The sequence below is a fragment of the Coregonus clupeaformis genome, chromosome 19, assembly GCF_020615455.1.
Source record: "Coregonus clupeaformis isolate EN_2021a chromosome 19, ASM2061545v1, whole genome shotgun sequence".
Classification (NCBI taxonomy): Eukaryota; Metazoa; Chordata; class Actinopteri; order Salmoniformes; family Salmonidae; genus Coregonus; species Coregonus clupeaformis.
The window spans coordinates 58,181,479-58,205,137 of record NC_059210.1 but is presented as its reverse complement, the minus strand read 5'-3'; the positions used below and the strand labels follow the sequence as shown (position 1 = coordinate 58,205,137).

Below are 23,659 nucleotides of genomic sequence, written 5' to 3'. Positions count from 1 at the left end.
CTTATTCCTTATGATTAATTTTTTTACTGTCTTTTTTTTGCCATTTATGAATGTGTTATTCAATGTGTTTCTATGGGTTATAGTAGTAAAAGCCTAATTCAATATTTAATCAAATTATTATTTTATTTAAAAAAATTATACCTAAAAATAAATAAAATAGTCAAATGACCATCTTAAAACAATTCCATATGACAGCTTAGAACAATTTGTTGGGCCTTCCTCTGACACCGCCTGATATAGAGGTCCTGGATGGCCGGGAGCTCGGCCTCTGTGATGTACTGGGCTGTCCGTACCACCCTCTGTAGCGCTTTGCGGTCAAGGGCGGTGCATTTCCCATACCAAGTGGTGATGCAGCCAGTCAAGATGCTCTCGATGGTGCAGCTGTAGAACATTTTGAAAAGTGTGCATCGAATTCTACTAGATGAACAGCCGATAAATCAGTATAATGTCCTGGCATTTAAACCATACTCGAGTTTTGAAAATTCACATAATATACAACATTTTATTTTTGAATACTGAGAATGCATCATGCGCGATTGCATTGTTTCCCGCTATTCGTTGATTTCGGTGGCGCATCCCCATATCAAATTGATCAGCTGTTGTCAAAGCCGAACTTAGCATGACATCCGGGCATTTAAAATATACTTGATTTTTGAAATGTTGCATACTATTAAACTTTTTTTTTTGCATACTCAAACTGACTACTATTTAGGACGCAAGCATGGGTATTCGGACACAGACATTTAGTTTTTTTGCATTCCATCCTTTTTATCTGTAGAAAGTTTGCTCTTCTTGTGTAAAATGCACCTACAAATCCGACAAAGTTGTAACTTGACTGAAGGGAATTAATTTCTTTGTCAGATGCCCCGATCAGATTGGTCAACGGTCCTAACTCCTGCTCTGGGAGAGTGGAGGCTACCACAATGGTAGCTGGGGGACAGTGTGTGATGACTCGTGGGACTTGAGTGACGCCCAGGTGGTGTGTAGACAGCTGGGCTGTGGGAAGCTCTGTCTGCACCACCTGAAGCCCGCTTCGGACAGGGGAACGGGACGATCTGGCTGGATGACGCTCGTGTACAGGCAGCGAGTCTAATCCACAAGGTGCAGTCACAATGGGTTTGGATTACACAACTGTGGACATCGTGAAGACGCTGGTGTCGCTCTGTTCAGGTAGGAGTATTGTTTTTAAGCTTCTTTATTAATTATTTTTCGATCAACAACCTTAGTAAAGGTTTTCTGGATACAGGTAGATCACCATCCTGGTGTCTTATGGTTTAAACCCCCACAACAACTGATTTCACAACCATAAATACGTCAAGACAAGCAAGCACACATTGTCTTTAGGAAATGTCCTATTCTCGTTTATGTATTCATTTTCCTCATTTTTTAAATGTTTATTCTATTTGGACCCAGCCTCCACTTCTCCCCATCCCTTTATAACCCAACCTCCACTTCTCCCCATCCCTTTATAACCCAACCTCCACTAGGGACTTTATTATTATAAAATTGTGTAAAGTAAGTTTGTACTGAACTCCTGTCTTTAGCTCCATCAGGTGGGCAGCCACACCACAGCAGCACCACCTATCTACTGGAACACCACAACAGGAACAGCCCGACCAACCAACCAAACAACCACATTGGCAGGTAACTCCACAGAACCAATAACAGAGTGGCAAGATCAATCAATCAATCAATCCAATGTATTTATAAAGCCCTTTTTACATCAGCAGACATCACAAAGTACTATACAGAAACCCAGCCTAAAACCCCCAAACAGCAATGCAGATGTAGAATCACACCCAGATGCTTGCCCTGTCCGAATACCTATACTAGCGTACTACATACTTAAACTGCATACTATGTACTCATCGTTGCATACTCTTTAGCACGTACTCATTTAATAAGAAGTATGCAGTATGCAGTATGCTACAGCCGCAACGCAGTAGAGGCTCCTGACTGGCTGCGTAGATGGGGCGGGGCCGAGTGCAGGTGAAGTTTTCCAAATTCAACAGACATGCATCGTACCAGCCTGATAATAGCTCATTTCCAATTTGTTTAATTGATCTAAACTCTGAATAGAATAGGAATGGAGTTATAGGCCTACTAAGGCGGGTATAGGCAGACTATCACATTCGACCTATACCATAGCCCACATAGTCCATCTATCATATTTAAAAAGGACTGAAGACAGAAAAATATAATTTGGTTCCATTTCAACATATTATTAGTGAAACCAAAGTGTTATAATAATAATAATATGCCATTTAGCAGACGCTTTTATCCAAAGCGACTTACAGTCATGTGTGCATACATTTTTACGTATGGGTGGTCCTGGGGATCGAACCCACTACCCTGGCGTTACAAGCGCCATGCTCTACCAATTGAGCTACATATATATATATAATTTAAATCAAATAGCGTAGTACACAGTGGCGTGTATTCATGGATGCCAAGGGAAGCCAGGCTCCCAAAGAAATTGCCAAATAAAAGATTTAACATACACATTCTTTTGTCTTTCTGTCCTCTGTGTTTCATACATTTCCTTCAATTCTCAAGAGGCTTTATGTATCTCACTGGATAAAGCAACCGAGCGAACGAAACAGTGCCCCTCTGTCTCAGTATGCGTAGCGTATCTATCTGGTGCTGTCTGGTCAGAAAGAGTATGACATTGTTGCTGCCCTGCATTGTCTTGGCTGTGTGCTTAGTGTTTTTGTCCTGTTGGAAGATTAACCTTCGCCCCAGTCTGAGGTCCTGAGCGCTTTGGAGCAGGTTTTCATCAAGGATCTCCCTGTACTTTGCTCCGTTCATCTTTCCCTCGATCCTGACTAGTCTCCCAGTCCCTGCCACTGAAAAACATGCCACCACCATGCTTCACCGTAGGGATGGTGCCAGGTTTCCTCCAGACGTAACGCTTGGCATTCAGGCCAAAGAGTTTAATCTTTGTTTCATCAGACCAGAGAATCTTGTTTCTCATGGTCTGAGAGTCCTTTAGGTGCCTTTTGGCAACTCCAAGGGCTGTCATGTGCCTTTTACGGAGGAGTTGCTTCCGTCTGGCCACTCTACCATAAAGGCCTAATTGGTGGAGTACTGCAGAAATGGTTGTCCTTCTGGTAGGTTCTCCCATCTCCACAGAGGAACTCTGTGTGCCAAGCTTGTAGCATCATACGTAAGAAGACTCAAGGCTGTAATCGCTGCCAAAGGTGCTTCAGCAGAGTACTGAGTAAAGGGGTCTGAATACTTATGGAAATGTGATACTTCCGGTTTTTTTATTTTATAAATTTGATAACATTTCACAACAACAGTTTTTGCTTTTATCATTATGGGGTATTGCGTGTAAATTGATGAGGGGGGAAGAAGTATTTAATCCATTTTCGAATAAGGATGTAACGTAACAAAATGTGGAAAAAGTCAAGGGGTCTGAATACTTTCCGAATGCAGTGTGTATATATATATATATATATATATATATATCCTGAGCTTTCTTAGATCTCCTAGATATGGGACAGACACTTCAAAACCTTATTCCTTATGATTAATTTTTTTACTGTCTTTTTTTTGCCATTTATGAATGTGTTATTCAATGTGTTTCTATGGTTTATAGTAGTAAAAGCCTAATTCAATATTTAATCAAATTATTATTTTATTTAAAAACATTATACCTAAAAATAAATAAAATAGTCAAATTACCATCTTAAAACAATTCCATATGACAGCTTAGAACAATTTGTTGGGCCTTCCTCTGACACCGCCTGATATAGAGGTCCTGGATGGCCGGGAGCTCGGCCTCTGTGATGTACTGGGCTGTCCGTACCACCCTCTGTAGCGCTTTGCGGTCAAGGGCGGTGCATTTCCCATACCAAGTGGTGATGCAGCCAGTCAAGATGCTCTCGATGGTGCAGCTGTAGAACATTTTGAAAAGTGTGCATCGAATTCTACTAGATGAACAGCCGAAATCAGTATAATGTCCTGGCATTTAAACCATACTCCGATTTTTGAAAATTCACATAATATACAACATTTTATTTTTTGAATACTGAGAATGCATCATGCGCGATTGCATTGTTTCCCGCTATTCGTTGATTTCGGTGGCGCATCCCCCATATCAAATTGATCAGCTGTTGTCAAAGCTTCCGAACTTAGCATGACATCCGGGCATTTAAAATATACTTGATTTTTTGAAATGTTGCATACTATTAAACTTTTTTTTTTGCATACTCAAACTGACTACTATTTACGACGCAAGCATGGGTATTCGGACACAGACATTTAGTTTTTTTGCATTCCATCCTTTTTATCTGTAGAAAGTTTGCTCTTCTTGTGTAAAATGCACCTACAAATCCGACAAAGTTGTAACTTGACTGAAGGGAATTAATTTCTTTGTCAGATGCCCCGATCAGATTGGTCAACGGTCCTAACTCCTGCTCTGGGAGAGTGGAGGTCTACCACAATGGTAGCTGGGGGACAGTGTGTGATGACTCGTGGGACTTGAGTGACGCCTAGGTGGTGTGTAGACAGCTGGGCTGTGGGGGAAGCTCTGTCTGCACCACCTGAAGCCCGCTTCGGACAGGGGAACGGGACGATCTGGCTGGATGACGTTATATGTACAGGCAGCGAGCTCTAATCTCACAAGGTGCAGTCACAATGGGTTTGGATTACACAACTGTGGACATCATGAAGACGCTGGTGTCATCTGTTCAGGTAGGAGTATTGTTTTTTAAGCTTCTTTATTAATTATTTTTCGATCAACAACCTTAGTAAAGGTTTTCTGGATACAGGTAGATCACCATCCTGGTGTCTTATGGTTTAAACCCCACAACAACTGATTTCACAACCATAAATACGTCAAGACAAGCAAGCACACATTGTCTTTAGGAAATGTCCTATTCTCGTTTATGTATTCATTTTCCTCATTTTTTAAATGTTTATTCTATTTGGACCCAGCCTCCACTTCTCCCCATCCCTTTATAACCCAACCTCCACTAGGGACTTTATTATTATAAAATTGTGTAAAGTAAGTTTGTACTGAACTCCTGTCTTTAGCTCCATCAGGTGGCAGCCACACCACAGCAGCACCACCTATCTACTGGAACACCACAACAGGAACAGCCCGACCAACCAACCAAACAACCACATTGGCAGGTAACTCCACAGAACCAATAACAGAGTGGCAAGATCAATCAATCAATCAATCCAATGTATTTATAAAGCCCTTTTTACATCAGCAGACATCACAAAGTACTATACAGAAACCCAGCCTAAAACCCCAAACAGCAATGCAGATGTAGAATCACACCCAGATGCTTGCCCTGTCCGAATACCTATACTAGCGTACTACATAGTTAAACTGCATACTATGTACTCATCGTTGCATACTCTTTAGCACGTACCATTTAATAAGAAGTATGCAGTATGCAGTATGCTACAGCCGCAACGCAGTAGAGGCTCCTGACTGGCTGCGTAGATGGGGCGGGGCCGAGTGCAGGTGAAGTTTTCCAAATTCAACAGACATGCATCGCATTAACCAGCCTGATAATAGCTCATTTCCAATTTGTTTAATTGATCTAAACTCTGAATAGAATAGGAATGGAGTTATAGGCCTACTAAGGCGTGGTATAGGCAGACTATCACATTCGACCTATACCATAGCCCACATAGTCCATCTATCATATTTAAAAAGGACTGAAGACAGAAAATATAATTTGGTTCCATTTCAACATATTATTAGTGAAACCAAAGTGTTATAATAATAATAATAATAATATGCCATTTAGCAGACGCTTTTATCCAAAGCGACTTACAGTCATGTGTGCATACATTTTTACGTATGGGTGGTCCTGGGGATCGAACCCACTACCCTGGCGCTACAAGCGCCATGCTCTACCAATTGAGCTACATATATATATATAATTTAAATCAAATAGCGTAGTACACAGTGGCGTGTATTCATGGATGCCAAGGGAAGCCAGGCTCCCAAAGAAATTGCCAAATAAAAGATTTAACATACACATTCTTTTGTCTTTCTGCTCTCTGTGTTTCATACATTTCCTTCAATTCTCAAGAGGCTTTATGTATCTCACTGGATAAAGCATCCGAGCGAACGAAACAGTGCCCCTCTGTCTCAGCATGCGTAGCGTATCTATCTGGTGCTGTCTGGTCAGAAAGAGTATGACATTGTTGCTGCCCTGCATTGTCTTGGCTGTGTGCTTAGTGTTTTTGTCCTGTTGGAAGATTAACCTTCGCCCCAGTCTGAGGTCCTGAGCGCTTTGGAGCAGGTTTTCATCAAGGATCTCCCTGTACTTTGCTCCGTTCATCTTTCCCTCGATCCTGACTAGTCTCCCAGTCCCTGCCACTGAAAAACATGCCACCACCATGCTTCACCGTAGGGATGGTGCCAGGTTTCCTCCAGACGTAACGCTTGGCATTCAGGCCAAAGAGTTTAATCTTGGTTTCATCAGACCAGAGAATCTTGTTTCTCATGGTCTGAGAGTCCTTTAGGTGCCTTTTGGCAACTCCAAGGGGGCTGTCATGTGCCTTTTACGGAGGAGTTGCTTCCGTCTGGCCACTCTACCATAAAGGCCTAATTGGTGGAGTACTGCAGAAATGGTTGTCCTTCTGGTAGGTTCTCACATCTCCACAGAGGAACTCTGTGTGCCAAGCTTGTAGCATCATACGTAAGAAGACTCAAGGCTGTAATCGCTGCCAAAGGTGCTTCAGCAGAGTACTGAGTAAAGGGTCTGAATACTTATGGAAATGTGATACTTCCGGGTTTTTTTATTTTATAAATTTGATAACATTTCACAAAAACAGTTTTTGCTTTATCATTATGGGGTATTGCGGTAAATTGATGAGGGGGGAAGAAGTATTTAATCCATTTTCGAATAAGGATGTAACGTAACAAAATGTGGAAAAAGTCAAGGGGTCTGAATACTTTCTGAATGCAGTGTGTGTATATATATATATATATATATATATATATATATATATATATATATATATATATATTTATATATCCTGAGCTTTCTTAGATCTCCTAGATATGGGACAGACACTTCAAAACCTTATTCCTTATGATTAATTTTTTTTACTGTCTTTTTTTTTGCCATTTATGAATGTGTTATTCAATGTGTTTCTATGGGTTATAGTAGTAAAAGCCTAATTCAATATTTAATCAAATTATTATTTTATTTTAAAAAATTATACCTACAAATAAATAAAGTAGTCAAATGACCATCTTAAAACAATTCCATATGACAGCTTAGAACAATTTGCTGGGCCTTCCTCTGACACCGCCTGATATAGAGGTCCTGGATGGCCGGGAGCTCGGCCTCTGTGATGTACTGGGCTGTCCGTACCACCCTCTGTAGCGCTTTGCGGTCAAGGGCGGTGCATTTCCCATACCAAGTGGTGATGCAGCCAGTCAAGATGCTCTCGATGGTGCAGCTGTAGAACATTTTGAAAAGTGTGCATCGAATTCTACTAGATGAACAGCCGAAATCAGTATAATGTCCTGGCATTTAAACCATACTCGATTTTTGAAAATTCACATAATATACAACATTTTATTTTTGAATACTGAGAATGCATCATGCGCGATTGCATTGTTTCCCGCTATTCGTTGATTTCGGTGGCGCATCCCCATATCAAATTGATCAGCTGTTGTCAAAGCCGAACTTAGCATGACATCCAGGCATTTAAAATATACTTGATTTTTGAAATGTTGCATACTATTAAACTTTTTTTTTTGCATACTCAAACTGACTACTATTTACGACGCAAGCATGGGTATTCGGACACAGACATTTAGTTTTTTTGCATTCCATCCTTTTTATCTGTAGAAAGTTTGCTCTTCTTGTGTAAAATGCACCTACAAATCCGACAAAGTTGTAACTTGACTGAAGGGAATTAATTTCTTTGTCAGATGCCCCGATCAGATTGGTCAACGGTCCTAACTCCTGCTCTGGGAGAGTGGAGGTCTACCACAATGGTAGCTGGGGGACAGTGTGTGATGACTCGTGGGACTTGAGTGACGCCCAGGTGGTGTGTAGACAGCTGGGCTGTGGGGAAGCTCTGTCTGCACCACCTGAAGCCCGCTTCGGACAGGGGAACGGGACGATCTGGCTGGATGACGTTATATGTACAGGCAGCGAGTCTAATCTCACAAGGTGCAGTCACAATGGGTTTGGATTACACAACTGTGGACATCATGAAGACGCTGGTGTCATCTGTTCAGGTAGGAGTATTGTTTTTTAAGCTTCTTTATTAATTATTTTTCGATGAACAACCTTAGTAAAGGTTTTCTGGATACAGGTAGATCACCATCCTGGTGTCTTATGGTTTAAACCCCACAACAACTGATTTCACAACCATAAATACGTCAAGACAAGCAAGCACACATTGTCTTTAGGAAATGTCCTATTCTCGTTTATGTATTCATTTTCCTCATTTTTTTAATGTTTATTCTATTTGGACCCAGCCTCCACTTCTCCCCATCCCTTTATTACCCAACCTCCACTTCTCCCCATCCCTTTATAACCCAACCTCCACTAGGGACTTTATTATTATAAAATTGTGTAAAGTAAGTTTGTACTGAACTCCTGTCTTTAGCTCCATCAGGTGGCAGCCACACCACAGCAGCACCACCTATCTACTGGAACACCACAACAGGAACAGCCCGACCAACCAACCAAACAACCACATTGGCAGGTAACTCCACAGAACCAATAACAGAGTGGCAAGATCAATCAATCAATCAATCCAATGTATTTATAAAGCCCTTTTTACATCAGCAGACATCACAAAGTACTATACAGAAACCCAGCCTAAAACCCCAAACAGCAATGCAGATGTAGAATCACACCCAGATGCTTGCCCTGTCCGAATACCTATACTAGCGTACTACATACTTAAACTGCATACTATGTACTCATCGTTGCATACTCTTTAGCACGTACCATTTAATAAGAAGTACGCAGTATGCAGTATGCTACAGCCGCAACGCAGTAGAGGCTCCTGACTGGCTGCGTAGATGGGGCGGGGCCGAGTGCAGGTGAAGTTTTCCAAATTCAACAGACATGCATCGCATTAACCAGCCTGATAATAGCTCATTTCCAATTTGTTTAATTGATCTAAACTCTGAATAGAATAGGAATGGAGTTATAGGCCTACTAAGGCGGGTATAGGCAGACTATCACATTCGACCTATACCATAGCCCACATAGTCCATCTATCATATTTAAAAAGGACTGAAGACAGAAAAATATAATTTGGTTCCATTTCAACATATTATTAGTGAAACCAAAGTGTTATAATAATAATAATAATAATATGCCATTTAGCAGACGCTTTTATCCAAAGCGACTTACAGTCATGTGTGCATACATTTTTACGTATGGGTGGTCCTGGGGATCGAACCCACTACCCTGGCGTTACAAGCGCCATGCTCTACCAATTGAGCTACATATATATATATAATTTAAATCAAATAGCGTAGTACACAGTGGCGTGTATTCATGGATGCCAAGGGAAGCCAGGCTCCCAAAGAAATTGCCAAATAAAAGATTTAACATACACATTCTTTTGTCTTTCGTCTCTCTGTGTTTCATACATTTCCTTCAATTCTCAAGAGGCTTTATGTATCTCACTGGATAAAGCATCCGAGCGAACGAAACAGTGCCCCTCTGTCTCAGTATGCGTAGCGTATCTATCTGGTGCTGTCTGGTCAGAAAGAGTATGACATTGTTGCTGCCCTGCATTGTCTTGGCTGTGTGCTTAGTGTTTTTGTCCTGTTGGAAGATTAACCTTCGCCCCAGTCTGAGGTCCTGAGCGCTTTGGAGCAGGTTTTCATCAAGGCATCTCCTGTACTTTGCTCCGTTCATCTTTCCCTCGATCCTGACTAGTCTCCCAGTCCCTGCCACTGAAAAACATGCCACCACCATGCTTCACCGTAGGGATGGTGCCAGGTTTCCTCCAGACGTAACGCTTGGCATTCAGGCCAAAGAGTTTAATCTTGGTTTCATCAGACCAGAGAATCTTGTTTCTCATGGTCTGAGAGTCCTTTAGGTGCCTTTTGGCAACTCCAAGGGGGCTGTCATGTGCCTTTTACGGAGGAGTTGCTTCCGTCTGGCCACTCTACCATAAAGGCCTAATTGGTGGAGTACTGCAGAAATGGTTGTCCTTCTGGTAGGTTCTCCCATCTCCACAGAGGAACTCTGTGTGCCAAGCTTGTAGCATCATACGTAAGAAGACTCAAGGCTGTAATCGCTGCCAAAGGTGCTTCAGCAGAGTACTGAGTAAAGGGTCTGAATACTTATGGAAATGTGATACTTCCGGGTTTTTTATTTTATAAATTTGATAACATTTCACAAAAACAGTTTTTGCTTTATCATTATGGGGTATTGCGCGTAAATTGATGAGGGGGAAGAAGTATTTAATCCATTTTCGAATAAGGATGTAACGTAACAAAATGTGGAAAAAGTCAAGGGGTCTGAATACTTTCCGAATGCAGTGTGTGTATATATATATATATATATATATATATATATATATATATATATATTATCCTGAGCTTTCTTAGATCTCCTAGATATGGGACTGACACTTCAAAACCTTATTCCTTATGATTAATTTTTTTACTGTCTTTTTTTTGCCATTTATGAATGTGTTATTCAATGTGTTTCTATGGGTTATAGTAGTAAAAGCCTAATTCAATATTTAATCAAATTATTATTTTATTTAAAAAAATTATACCTAAAAATAAATAAAATAGTCAAATGACCATCTTAAAACAATTCCATATGACAGCTTAGAACAATTTGTTGGGCCTTCCTCTGACACCGCCTGATATAGAGGTCCTGGATGGCCGGGAGCTCGGCCTCTGTGATGTACTGGGCTGTCCGTACCACCCTCTGTAGCGCTTTGCGGTCAAGGGCGGTGCATTTCCCATACCAATTGGTGATGCAGCCAGTCAAGATGCTCTCGATGGTGCAGCTGTAGAACATTTTGAAAAGTGTGCATCGAATTCAACTAGATGAACAGCCGAAATCAGTATAATGTCCTGGCATTTAAACCATACTCGATTTTTGAAAATTCACATAATATACAACATTTTATTTTTGAATACTGAGAATGCATCATGCGCGATTGCATTGTTTCCCGCTATTCGTTGATTTCGGTGGCGCATCCCCATATCGAATTGATCAGCTGTTGTCAAAGCCGAACTTAGCATGACATCCGGGCATTTAAAATATACTTGATTTTTGAAATGTTGCATACTATTAAACTTCTTTTTTTGCATACTCAAACGGACTACTATTTAGGACGCAAGCATGGGTATTCGGACACAGACATTTTGTTTTTTTGCATTCCATCCTTTTTATCTGTAGAAAGTTTGCTCTTCTTGTGTAAAATGCACCTACAAATCCGACAAAGTTGTAACTTGACTGAAGGGAATTAATTTCTTTGTCAGATGCCCCGATCAGATTGGTCAACGGTCCTAACTCCTGCTCTGGGAGAGTGGAGGTCTACCACAATGGTAGCTGGGGAACAGTGTGTGATGACTCGTGGGACTTGAGTGACGCCCAGGTGGTGTGTAGACAGCTGGGCTGTGGGGAAGCTCTGTCTGCACCACCTGAAGCCCGCTTCGGACAGGGGAACGGGACGATCTGGCTGGATGACGTTGTATGTACAGGCAGCGAGTCTAATCTCACAAGGTGCAGTCACAATGGGTTTGGATTACACAACTGTGGACATCATGAAGACGCTGGTGTCATCTGTTCAGGTAGGAGTATTGTTTTTTAAGCTTCTTTATTAATTATTTTTCGATCAACAACCTTAGTAAAGGTTTTCTGGATACAGGTAGATCACCATCCTGGTGTCTTATGGTTTAAACCCCACAACAACTGATTTCACAACCATAAATACGTCAAGACAAGCAAGCACACATTGTCTTTAGGAAATGTCCTATTCTCGTTTATGTATTCATTTTCCTCATTTTTTAAATGTTTATTCTATTTGGACCCAGCCTCCACTTCTCCCCATCCCTTTATAACCCAACCTCCACTTCTCCCCATCCCTTTATAACCCAACCTCCACTAGGGACTTTATTATTATAAAATTGTGTAAAGTAAGTTTGTACTGAACTCCTGTCTTTAGCTCCATCAGGTGGCAGCCACACCACAGCAGCACCACCTATCTACTGGAACACCACAACAGGAACAGCCCGACCAACCAACCAAACAACCACATTGGCAGGTAACTCCACAGAACCAATAACAGAGTGGCAAGATCAATCAATCAATCAATCCAATGTATTTATAAAGCCCTTTTTACATCAGCAGACATCACAAAGTACTATACAGAAACCCAGCCTAAAACCCCAAACAGCAATGCAGATGTAGAATCACACCCAGATGCTTGCCCTGTCCGAATACCTATACTAGCGTACTACATACTTAAACTGCATACTATGTACTCATCGTTGCATACTCTTTAGCACGTACCATTTAATAAGAAGTATGCAGTATGCAGTATGCTACAGCCGCAACGCAGTAGAGGCTCCTGACTGGCTGCGTAGATGGGGCGGGGCCGAGTGCAGGTGAAGTTTTCCAAATTCAACAGACATGCATCGCATTAACCAGCCTGATAATAGCTCATTTCCAATTTGTTTAATTGATCTAAACTCTGAATAGAATAGGAATGGAGTTATAGGCCTACTAAGGCGGGTATAGGCAGACTATCACATTCAACCTATACCATAGCCCACATAGTCCATCTATCATATTTAAAAAGGACTGAAGACAGAAAAATATAATTTGGTTCCATTTCAACATATTATTAGTGAAACCAAAGTGTTATAATAATAATAATAATAATATGCCATTTAGCAGACGCTTTTATCCAAAGCGACTTACAGTCATGTGTGCATACATTTTTACGTATGGGTGGTCCTGGGGATCGAACCCACTACCCTGGCGTTACAAGCGCCATGCTCTACCAATTGAGCTACATATATATATATAATTTAAATCAAATAGCGTAGTACACAGTGGCGTGTATTCATGGATGCCAAGGGAAGCCAGGCTCCCAAAGAAATTGCCAAATAAAAGATTTAACATACACATTCTTTTGTCTTTCGTCTCTCTGTGTTTCATACATTTCCTTCAATTCTCAAGAGGCTTTATGTATCTCACTGGATAAAGCATCCGAGCGAACGAAACAGTGCCCCTCTGTCTCAGTATGCGTAGCGTATCTATCTGGTGCTGTCTGGTCAGAAAGAGTATGACATTGTTGCTGCCCTGCATTGTCTTGGCTGTGTGCTTAGTGTTTTTGTCCTGTTGGAAGATTAACCTTCGCCCCAGTCTGAGGTCCTGAGCGCTTTGGAGCAGGTTTTCATCAAGGATCTCCCTGTACTTTGCTCCGTTCATCTTTCCCTCGATCCTGACTAGTCTCCCAGTCCCTGCCACTGAAAAACATGCCACCACCATGCTTCACCGTAGGGATGGTGCCAGGTTTCCTCCAGACGTAACGCTTGGCATTCAGGCCAAAGAGTTTAATCTTGGTTTCATCAGACCAGAGAATCTTGTTTCTCATGGTCTGAGAGTCCTTTAGGTGCCTTTTGGCAACTCCAAGGGGGCTGTCATGTGCCTTTTACGGAGGAGTTGCTTCCGTCTGGCCACTCTACCATAAAGGCCTAATTGGTGGAGTACTGCAGAAATGGTTGTCCTTCTGGTAGGTTCTCCCATCTCCACAGAGGAACTCTGTGTGCCAAGCTTGTAGCATCATACGTAAGAAGACTCAAGGCTGTAATCGCTGCCAAAGGTGCTTCAGCAGAGTACTGAGTAAAGGGTCTGAATACTTATGGAAATGTGATACTTCCGGGTTTTTTATTTTATAAATTTGATAACATTTCACAAAAACAGTTTTTGCTTTATCATTATGGGGTATTGCGTGTAAATTGATGAGGGGGAAGAAGTATTTAATCCATTTTCGAATAAGGATGTAACGTAACAAAATGTGGAAAAAGTCAAGGGGTCTGAATACTTTCCGAATGCAGTGTGTGTATATATATATATATATATATATATATATATATATATATATCCTGAGCTTTCTTGGATCTCCTAGATATGGGACTGACACTTCAAAACCTTATTCCTTATGATTTATTTTTTTACTGTCTTTTTTTTGCCATTTATGAATGTGTTATTCAATGTGTTTCTATGGGTTATAGTAGTAAAAGCCTAATTCAATATTTAATCAAATTATTATTTTATTTAAAAAAATTATACCTAAAAATAAATAAAATAGTCAAATGACCATCTTAAAACAATTCCATATGACAGCTTAGAACAATTTGTTGGGCCTTCCTCTGACACCGCCTGATATAGAGGTCCTGGATGGCCGGGAGCTCGGCCTCTGTGATGTACTGGGCTGTCCGTACCACCCTCTGTAGCGCTTTGCGGTCAAGGGCGGTGCATTTCCCATACCAAGTGGTGATGCAGCCAGTCAAGATGCTCTCGATGGTGCAGCTGTAGAACATTTTGAAAAGTGTGCATCGAATTCTACTAGATGAACAGCCGAAATCAGTATAATGTCCTGGCATTTAAACCATACTCGATTTTTGAAAATTCACATAATATACAACATTTTATTTTTGAATACTGAGAATGCATCATGCGCGATTGCATTGTTTCCCGCTATTCGTTGATTTCGGTGGCGCATCCCCATATCAAATTGATCAGCTGTTGTCAAAGCCGAACTTAGCATGACATCCGGGCATTTAAAATATACTTGATTTTTGAAATGTTGCATACTATTAAACTTTTTTTTTGCATACTCAAACTGACTACTATTTACGACGCAATCATGGGTATTCGGACACAGACATTTAGTTTTTTTGCATTCCATCCTTTTTATCTGTAGAAAGTTTGCTCTTCTTGTGTAAAATGCACCTACAAATCCGACAAAGTTGTAACTTGACTGAAGGGAATTAATTTCTTTGTCAGATGCCCCGATCAGATTGGTCAACGGTCCTGACTCCTGCTCTGGGAGAGTGGAGGTCTACCACAATGGTAGCTGGGGGACAGTGTGTGATGACTCGTGGGACTTGAGTGACGCCCAGGTGGTGTGTAGACAGCTGGGCTGTGGGGAAGCTCTGTCTGCACCACCTGAAGCCCGCTTCGGACAGGGGAACGGGACGATCTGGCTGGATGACGTTATATGTTCAGGCAGCGAGTCTAATCTCACAAGGTGCAGTCACAATGGGTTTGGATTACACAACTGTGGACATCATGAAGACGCTGGTGTCATCTGTTCAGGTAGGAGTATTGTTTTTTAAGCTTCTTTATTAATTATTTTTCGATCAACAACCTTAGTAAAGGTTTTCTGGATACAGGTAGATCACCATCCTGGTGTCTTATGGTTTAAACCCCCACAACAACTGATTTCACAACCATAAATACGTCAAGACAAGCAAGCACACATTGTCTTTAGGAAATGTCCTATTCTCGTTTATGTATTCATTTTCCTCATTTTTTAAATGTTTATTCTATTTGGACCCAGCCTCCACTTCTCCCCCATCCCTTTATAACCCAACCTCCACTTCTCCCCATCCCTTTATAACCCAACCTCCACTAGGGACTTTATTATTATAAAATTGTGTAAAGTAAGTTTGTACTGAACTCCTGTCTTTAGCTCCATCAGGTGGCAGCCACACCACAGCAGCACCACCTATCTACTGGAACACCACAACAGGAACAGCCCGACCAACCAACCAAACAACCACATTGGCAGGTAACTCCACAGAACCAATAACAGAGTGGCAAGATCAATCAATCAATCAATCCAATGTATTTATAAAGCCCTTTTACATCAGCAGACATCACAAAGTACTATACAGAAAGCCAGCCTAAAACCCCAAACAGCAATGCAGATGTAGAATCACACCCAGATGCTTGCCCTGTCCGAATACCTATACTAGCGTACTACATACTTAAACTGCATACTATGTACTCATCGTTGCATACTCTTTAGCACGTACCATTTAATAAGAAGTATGCAGTATGCAGTATGCTACAGCCGCAACGCAGTAGAGGCTCCTGACTGGCTGCGTAGATGGGGCGGGGCCGAGTGCAGGTGAAGTTTTCCAAATTCAACAGACATGCATCGCATTAACCAGCCTGATAATAGCTAATTTCCAATTTGTTTAATTTATCTAAACTCTGAATACAATAGGAATGGAGTTATAGGCCTACTAAGGCGGATATAGGCAGACTATCACATTCAACCTATACCATAGCCCACATAGTCCATCTATCATATTTAAAAAGGACTGAAGACAGAAAAATATAATTTGGTTCCATTTCAACATATTATTAGTGAAACCAAAGTGTTATAATAATATTATAATAATATGCCATTTAGCAGACGCTTTTATCCAAAGCGACTAACAGTCATGTGTGCATACATTTTTACGTATGGGTGGTCCTGGGGATCGAACCCACTACCCTGGCGTTACAAGCGCCATGCTCTACCAATTGAGCTACATATATATATATAATTTAAATCAAATAGCGTAGTACACAGTGGCGTGTATTCATGGATGCCAAGGGAAGCCAGGCTCCCAAAGAAATTGCCAAATAAAATATTTAACATAAACATTCTTTTGTCTTTCGTCTCTCTGTGTTTCATACATTTCCTTCAATTCTCAAGAGGCTTTATGTATCTCACTGGATAAAGCATCCGAGCCAACGAAACAGTGCCCCTCTGTCTCAGTATGCGTAGCGTATCTATCTGGTGCCGTCTGGTCAGAAAGAGTATGACATTGTTGCCGCCCTGCATTGTCTTGGCTGTGTGCTTAGTGTTTTTGTCCTGTTGGAAGATTAACCTTCGCCCCAGTCTGAGGTCCTGAGCGCTTTGGAGCAGGTTTTCATCAAGGATCTCCCTGTACTTTGCTCCGTTCATCTTTCCCTCGATCCTGACTAGTCTCCCAGTCCCTGCCACTGAAAAACATGCCACCACCATGCTTCACCGTAGGGATGGTGCCAGGTTTCCTCCAGACTTAACGCTTGGCATTCAGGCCAAAGAGTTTAATCTTGGTTTCATCAGACCAGAGAATCTTGTTTCTCATGGTCTGAGAGTCCTTTAGGTGCCTTTTGGCAACTCCAAGGGGGGCTGTCATGTGCCTTTTACTGAGGAGTGGCTTCCGTCTGGCCACTCTACCATAAAGGCCTAATTGGTGGAGTACTGCAGAAATGGTTGTCCTTCTGGTAGGTTCTCCCATCTCCACAGAGGAACTCTGTGTGCCAAGCTTGTAGCGTCATACGTAAGAAGACTCAAGGCTGGAATCGCTGCCAAAGGTGCTTCAGCAGAGTACTGAGTAAAGGGTCTGAATACTTATGTAAATGTGATACTTCCGGGTTTTTTTATTTTATAAATTTGATAACATTTCACAAAAAACAGTTTTTGCTTTATCATTATGGGGTATTGCGTGTAAATTGATGAGGGGGAAGAAGTATTTAATCAATTTTCGAATAAGGATGTAACGTAACAAAATGTGGAAAAAGTCAAGGGGTATGAATACTTTCCGAATGCAGTGTGTGTATATATATATATATATATATATATATATATATATATCCTGAGCTTTCTTAGATCTCCTAGATATGGGACAGACACTTCAAAACCTTATTCCTTATGATTTATTTTTTTACTGTCTTTTTTTTGCCATTTATGAATGTGTTATTCAATGTGTTTCTATGGGTTATAGTAGTAAAAGCCTAATTCAATATTTAATCAAATTATTATTTTATTTTAAAAAATTATACCTAAAAATAAATAAATTAGTCAAATGACCATCTTAAAACAATTCCATATGACAGCTTAGAACAATTTGTTGGGCCTTCCTCTGACACCGCCTGATATAGAGGTCCTGGATGGCCGGGAGCTCGGCCTCTGTGATGTACTGGGCTGTCCGTACCACCCTCTGTAGCGCTTTGCGGTCAAGGGCGGTGCATTTCCCATACCAAGTGGTGATGCAGCCAGTCAAGATGCTCTCGATGGTGCAGCTGTAGAACATTTTGAAAAGTGTGCATCGAATTCTACTAGATGAACAGCCGAAATACAGAGGGTAGTGCGTACGGCCCAGTACATCACAGGGGCAAAGCTCCCTGCCATCCAGGACCTCTATACCAGGCGGTGTCAGAGGAAGGCCCTCAAAATTGTCAAAGACTCCAGTCACCCTAGTCATAGACTGTTCTCTCTGCTACCGCACGGCAAGCGGTACCGGAGTGCCAAGTCTAGGTCCAAAAGACTTCTCAACAGCTTCTACCCCCAAGCCATAAGACTCCTGAACAGCTAATCATGGCTACCCGGACTATTTGCACTGCCCCCCCACCCCATACTTTTTACGCTGCTGCTACTCTGTTAAGTATTTATGCATAGTCACTTTAACTCTACCCACATGTACATATTACCTCAACTACCTCAACTAGCCGGTGCCCCGCACATTGACTATGCAACGGTACCCCCCTGTATATATAGCCTCCCTACTGTCACTTTATTCTATTGTATATATAGCCTCCCTACTGTCACTTTATTTTTACTTCTGCTCTTTTTTTCTCAACACTTTTTTGTTGTTGTTTTATTCTTACTTTTTTGTTTAAAATAAATGCACTGTTGGTTAAGGGCTGTAAGTAAGCATTTCACTGTAATGTCTGCACCTGTTGTATTCGGCGCATGTGACCAATAAAATTTGATTTGATTTGATTTGATTTGATTTAATGTCCTGGCATTTAAACCATACTCGATTTTTGAAAATTCACATAATATACAACATTTTATTTTTGAATACTGAGAATGCATCATGCGCGATTGCATTGTTTCCCACTATTCGTTGATTTCGGTGGCGCATCCCCATATCGAATTGATCAGCTGTTGTCAAAGCCGAACTTAGCATGACATCCGGGCATTTAAAATATACTAGATTTTTGAAATGTTGCATACTATTAAACTTTTTTTTTTGCATACTCAAACGGACTACTATTTAGGACGCAAGCATGGGTATTCGGAAAAAGACATTTAGTTTTTTTGCATTCCATCCTTTTTATCTGTAGAAAGTTGTAACTTGACTGAAGGGAATTCATTTCTTTGTCAGATGCCCCGATCAGATTGGTCAACGGTCCTAACTCCTGCTCTGGGAGAGTGGAGGTCTACCACAGTGGTAGCTGGGGGACGGTGTGTGATGACTCGTGGGACTTGAGTGACGCCCAGGTGGTGTGTAGACAGCTGGGCTGTGGGGAAGCTCTGTCTGCACCACCTGAAGCCCGCTTGGACAGGGGAACGGGACGATCTGGCTGGATGACGTTATATGTACAGGCAGCGAGTCTAATCTCACAAGGTGCAGTCACAATGGGTTTGGATTACACAACTGTGGACATCATGAAGACGCTGGTGTCATCTGTTCAGGTAGGAGTATTGTTTTTTAAGCTTCTTTATCAATTATTTTTCGATCAACAACCTTAGTAAAGGTTTTCTGGATACAGGTAGATCACCATCCTGGTGTCTTATGGTTTAAACCCCACAACAACTGATTTCACAACCATAAATACGTCAAGACAAGCAAGCACACATTTTCTTTAGGAAATGTCCTATTCTCGTTCATGTATTAATTTTCCTCATTTTTTAAATGTTTATTCTATTTGGACCCAACCTCCACTTCTCCCCATCCCTTTATAACCCAACCTCCACTTCTCCCCATCCCTTTATAACCCAACCTCCACTTCTCCCCATCCCTTTATAACCCAACCTCCACTTCTCCCCATCCCGTTATAACCCAACCTCCACTTCTCCCCATCCCTTTATAACCCAACCTCCACTAGGGACTTTATTATTATAAAATTGTGTAAAGTAAGTTTGTACTGAACTCCTGTCTTTAGCTCCATCAGGTGGCAGCCACACCACAGCAGCAGCACCTACCTACTGGAACACCACAACAGGAACAGCCCGACCAACCAACCAAACAACCACATTGGCAGGTAACTCCACAGAACCAATAACAGAGTGGCAAGATCAATCAATCAATCAATCCAATTTATTTATAAAGCCCTTTTTACATCAGCAGACATCACAAAGTACTATACAGAAACCCAGCCTAAAACCCCAAACAGCAATGCAGATGTAGAATCACACCCAGATGCTTGCCCTGTCCGAATACCTATACTAGCGTACTACATACTTAAACTGCATACTATGTACTCATCGTTGCATACTCTTTAGCACGTACCATTTAATAAGAAGTATGCAGTATGCAGTATGCTACAGCCGCAACGCAGTAGAGGCTCCTGACTGGCTGCGTAGATGGGGCGGGGCCGAGTGCAGGTGAAGTTTTCCAAATTCAACAGACATGCATCGCATTAACCAGCCTGATAATAGCTCATTTCCAATTTGTTTAATTTATCTAAACTCTGAATACAATAGGAATGGAGTTATAGGCATACTAAGGCGGGTATAGGCAGACTATCACATTCGACCTATACCATAGCCCACATAGTCCATCTATCATATTTAAAAAGGACTGAAGACAGAAAAATATAATTTGGTTCCATTTCAACATATTATTAGTGAAACCAAAGTGTTATAATAATAATAATAATAATATGCCATTTAGCAGACGCTTTTATCCAAAGCGACTTACAGTCATGTGTGCATACATTTTTACGTATGGGTGGTCCTGGGGATCGAACCCACTACCCTGGCGTTACAAGCGCCATGCTCTACCAATTGAGCTACATATATATATATAATTTAAATCAAATAGCGTAGTACACAGTGGCGTGTATTCATGGATGCCAAGGGAAGCCAGGCTCCCAAAGAAATTGCCAAATAAAAGATTTAACATAAACATTCTTTTGTCTTTCGTCTCTCTGTGTTTCATACATTTCCTTCAATTCTCAAGAGGCTTTATGTATCTCACTGGATAAAGCATCCGAGCCAACGAAACAGTGCCCCTCTGTCTCAGTATGCGTAGCGTATCTATCTGGTGCCGTCTGGTCAGAAAGAGTATGACATTGTTGCCGCCCTGCATTGTCTTGGCTGTGTGCTTAGTGTTTTTGTCCTGTTGGAAGATTAACCTTGGCCCCAGTCTGAGGTCCTGAGCGCTTTGGAGCAGGTTTTCATCAAGGATCTCCCTGTACTTTGCTCCGTTCATCTTTCCCTCGATCCTGACTAGTCTCCCAGTCCCTGCCACTGAAAAACATGCCACCACCATGCTTCACCGTAGGTATGGTGCCAGGTTTCCTCCAGACGTAACGCTTGGCATTCAGGCCAAAGAGTTTAATCTTGGTTTCATCAGACCAGAGAATCTTGTTTCTCATGGTCTGAGAGTCCTTTAGGTGCCTTTTGGCAACTACAAGGGGCTGTCATGTGCCTTTTACGGAGGAGTGGCTTCCGTCTGGCCACTCTACCATAAAGGCCTAATTGGTGGAGTACTGCAGAAATGGTTGTCCTTCTGGTAGGTTCTCCCATCTCCACAGAGGAACTCTGTGTGCCAAGCTTGTAGCGTCATACGTAAGAAGACTCAAGGCTGTAATCGCTGCCAAAGGTGCTTCAGCAGAGTACTGAGTAAAGGGTCTGAATACTTATGGAAATGTGATACTTCCGGGTTTTTTTATTTTATAAATCTGATAACATTTCACAAAAACAGTTTTTGCTTTATCATTATGGGGTATTGCGTGTAAATTGATGAGGGGGAAGAAGTATTTAATCAATTTTCGAATAAGGATGTAACGTAACAAAATGTGGAAAAAGTCAAGGGGTCTGAATACTTTCCGAATGCAGTGTGTGTATATATATATATATATATATATATATATATATATATATATATATATATATATATATTTCCTGAGCTTTCTTGGATCTCCTAGATATGGGACTGACACTTCAAAACCTTATTCCTTATGATTAATTTTTTTACTGTCTTTTTTTTGCCATTTATGAATGTGTTATTCAATGTGTTTCTATGGGTTATAGTAGTAAAAGCCTAATTCAATATTTAATCAAATTATTATTTTATTTAAAAAAATTATACCTAAAAATAAATAAAATAGTCAAATGACCATCTTAAAACAATTCCATATGACAGCTTAGAACAATTTGTTGGGCCTTCCTCTGACACCGCCTGATATAGAGGTCCTGGATGGCCGGGAGCTCGGCCTCTGTGATGTACTGGGCTGTCCGTACCACCCTCTGTAGCGCTTTGCGGTCAAGGCGCGTGCATTTCCCATACCAAGTGGTGATGCAGCCAGTCAAGATGCTCTCGATGGTGCAGCTGTAGAACATTTTGAAAAGTGTGCATCGAATTCTACTAGATGAACAGCCGAAATCAGTATAATGTCCTGGCATTTAAACCATACTCGATTTTGAAAATTCACATAATATACAACATTTTATTTTTGAATACTGAGAATGCATCATGCGCGATTGCATTGTTTCCCGCTATTCGTTGATTTCGGTGGCGCATCCCCATATCAAATTGATCAGCTGTTGTCAAAGCCGAACTTAGCATGACATCCGGGCATTTAAAATATACTTGATTTTTGAAATGTTGCATACTATTAAACTTTTTTTTTTGCATACTCAAACTGACTACTATTTACGACGCAATCATGGGTATTCGGACACAGACATTTAGTTTTTTTGCATTCCATCCTTTTTATCTGTAGAAAGTTTGCTCTTCTTGTGTAAAATGCACCTACAAATCCGACAAAGTTGTAACTTGACTGAAGGGAATTAATTTCTTTGTCAGATGCCCCGATCAGATTGGTCAACGGTCCTGACTCCTGCTCTGGGAGAGTGGAGGTCTACCACAATGGTAGCTGGGGGACAGTGTGTGATGACTCGTGGGACTTGAGTGACGCCCAGGTGGTGTGTAGACAGCTGGGCTGTGGGGAAGCTCTGTCTGCACCACCTGAAGCCCGCTCGGACAGGGAACGGGACGATCTGGCTGGATGACGTTATATGTTCAGGCAGCGAGTCTAATCTCACAAGGTGCAGTCACAATGGGTTTGGATTACACAACTGTGGACATCATGAAGACGCTGGTGTCATCTGTTCAGGTAGGAGTATTGTTTTTTAAGCTTCTTTATTAATTATTTTTCGATCAACAACCTTAGTAAAGGTTTTCTGGATACAGGTAGATCACCATCCTGGTGTCTTATGGTTTAAACCCCACAACAACTGATTTCACAACCATAAATACGTCAAGACAAGCAAGCACACATTGTCTTTAGGAAATGTCCTATTCTCGTTTATGTATTCATTTTCCTCATTTTTTAAATGTTTATTCTATTTGGACCCAGCCTCCACTTCTCCCCATCCCTTTATAACCCAACCTCCACTTCTCCCCATCCCTTTATAACCCAACCTCCACTAGGGACTTTATTATTATAAAATTGTGTAAAGTAAGTTTGTACTGAACTCCTGTCTTTAGCTCCATCAGGTGGCAGCCACACCACAGCAGCACCACCTATCTACTGGAACACCACAACAGGAACAGCCCGACCAACCAACCAAACAACCACATTGGCAGGTAACTCCACAGAACCAATAACAGAGTGGCAAGATCAATCAATCAATCAATCCAATGTATTTATAAAGCCCTTTT

The 23,659-nt window shown here is 41.3% G+C and overlaps 1 protein-coding gene across 1 annotated transcript in view; it reads left to right on the top strand.

The window, feature by feature from the left end:
• Positions 1 to 23,659, top strand: part of LOC121551883 (deleted in malignant brain tumors 1 protein-like) — a 56,143-nt gene that overhangs the window by 9,655 nt on the left and 22,829 nt on the right. Inside the window, 19 exon segments of the mRNA XM_045205122.1 lie at positions 862 to 915; positions 918 to 1,072; positions 1,545 to 1,644; positions 4,385 to 4,530; positions 4,532 to 4,615; positions 4,617 to 4,698; positions 5,041 to 5,139; positions 7,919 to 8,230; positions 8,605 to 8,703; positions 11,465 to 11,776; positions 12,151 to 12,249; positions 15,003 to 15,314; positions 15,691 to 15,789; positions 19,151 to 19,321; positions 19,324 to 19,461; positions 19,932 to 20,030; positions 22,802 to 22,973; positions 22,975 to 23,111; positions 23,486 to 23,584. Coding sequence (XP_045061057.1) covers positions 862 to 915; positions 918 to 1,072; positions 1,545 to 1,644; positions 4,385 to 4,530; positions 4,532 to 4,615; positions 4,617 to 4,698; positions 5,041 to 5,139; positions 7,919 to 8,230; positions 8,605 to 8,703; positions 11,465 to 11,776; positions 12,151 to 12,249; positions 15,003 to 15,314; positions 15,691 to 15,789; positions 19,151 to 19,321; positions 19,324 to 19,461; positions 19,932 to 20,030; positions 22,802 to 22,973; positions 22,975 to 23,111; positions 23,486 to 23,584 — 2,769 coding nt within the window.